Source organism: Perkinsus marinus, assembly GCF_000006405.1.
Source record: "Perkinsus marinus ATCC 50983 genomic scaffold scf_1104296973076, whole genome shotgun sequence".
In the NCBI taxonomy this organism is placed as follows: domain Eukaryota; phylum Perkinsozoa; order Perkinsida; family Perkinsidae; genus Perkinsus; species Perkinsus marinus.
Window position 1 is genome coordinate 5,724 of NW_003201530.1, and position 1,858 is coordinate 7,581.

The 1,858-nt window shown below is 40.4% G+C and overlaps 1 protein-coding gene across 1 annotated transcript in view; it reads right to left on the bottom strand.

The window, feature by feature from the left end:
• Positions 1–1,439: 1,439 nt before the first annotated feature.
• The window catches only part of Pmar_PMAR019698 (Tropomyosin, putative), a gene marked incomplete at both ends in the record, with an annotated part of 550 nt that continues 131 nt past the window's right edge, over positions 1,440–1,858 (bottom strand). The window contains one exon of the mRNA XM_002766293.1: positions 1,440–1,858. This exon is cut by the window's right edge and continues 4 nt beyond it. Coding sequence (XP_002766339.1) covers positions 1,440–1,858 — 419 coding nt within the window.

Genomic DNA, 1,858 nt, shown 5'->3' on the forward strand with positions numbered 1-1,858 from the left:
GTGTATCTTCCTACCAACTTGAGCACTCCCAATATGATCCACCATATTTCACTCTGTACTCTATGCTCTACCTTAGCCATGATAGTCATAGTCATATTCCCCAATCGGGCGAGCGATAATGTGCGAATCAATGTTATTGCCGACAGCTCACGAGAGTACTTGGGAATAAACTAACGGTCAAGCTATAAGATAATCAATACCAACGTCCTCACTAATCCCCATGGAATAGAGGTTAGAAGCTCTGGCCATAACCATGATCGCAAATACCTGATCATAGCTCTATATAGGCCGGAAAATCACGTCTTGAATAAGTTAGCAATATTTTCGAAGCTTCCGAGCCGCATCCCCCTGGAGCCCAGTATCGTCTCCAATTCGTTGTCTTCATTTACTTAGTTCATACCATTGGCTGTGGACTGTCGTCACTCATTAATACGATTACTTCCCTTGCCCGAATTTGTTGAGTTTCCCCTAGTGCACACACTAGGAGGAGTCGACAATACCAACGGCAATGGAGCCCAGCAGAAGATACAATGTGGCGTTGTCAACTACATATTTTGGTGACAATATGGAAATTCTGAGGAAATTCAGGTGAAATTCTTGTTGGCTTCTCTACGTTACTCCTCGAATTCATATGTAATTTCCTATAACTAGCAAGGAAACTCTCGAGCTCAGCTGAGGAAAGCAAACATATATTCCTACAACACTGAGAAAATACAGTGCGTGCCAATTTGATATGCAAATGTGTGTTATTTTTCGAGGTTGATGAAAATCAATGTGAAACTCTATCGCATACACGATGTAACAATGGCTATGAACATGTGTTGTGATGAAAGTACCCGTTTAGAACTGTGATAGCGACAAGTTGTTCACTATAATTTTTCTTTCAAAGTAACACGCATTTGCATGTCAAATTGACACGTACTGTATTCCCACCTTTGAGCAATTCTTTTGCGACTTGATATCAGAGCACCATTTTCACTGAACTGGGTATGGAATTGGAGTAGAACATCAACAAGGAGAATCCTGTCGGGCATACAGAGCTCAGGTGAACACACCAGAGAACTTTCTCACGCATCTATGATGAGGTGCGACAAGGGGTAGCCTTCCTGCGCCTATAAGGCGTTTATTATTTCAAGTGGGAGAAGCTCGACTTACCACAAATGCTGCTTGGAACGGTACTCCGATAATTACAAACACCAAGGCTGCTGCCAGGATCATATCCCACAGTATTCGACCACCTGATCGGCCCGATGTTGATGTTGACGAAGTGCATTGTATAATATACGATATATGAATATACGACGTGTGTTCCCACTACGATAGTATACGGCACTTCAGCATACCACACCATTTCACGACTAGCTTGGTAAAAACCCAGACCAAATTTGTTGAGTATTACTGATTTAGTCTGAGCCTATTGAACTGGGTTTGGGATTTACAACATTGATCTTGCCATCATTAAGTTGGTCTAGGCTTTCACTAAATTGGTCTAGGCTTTTACTAAATTGGTCTAGGCTTTTACTAATTTGGTCTAGGTTTTTACTAACTTGGTCTAGGTTTTTACTAATTTGGTCTAGGCTTTTACTAATTTGGTCTAGGCTTTTACAAATTTGGTCTAGGCTTTTACTAATTTGGTCTAGGCTTTTACTAATTTGGTCTAGGCTTTTACTAATTTGGTCTAGGCTTTTACTAATTTGGTCTAGGCTTTCACTAATTTGGTCTAGGCTTTTACTAATTTGGTCTAGGCTTTCACTAATTTGGTCTAGGCTTTTACTAATTTGGTCTAGGCTTTTACTAATTTGGTCTAAACTTTCACTAATTTGGTCTAGGTTTTTCTTAATTTGGTCTAGGCTTTTAC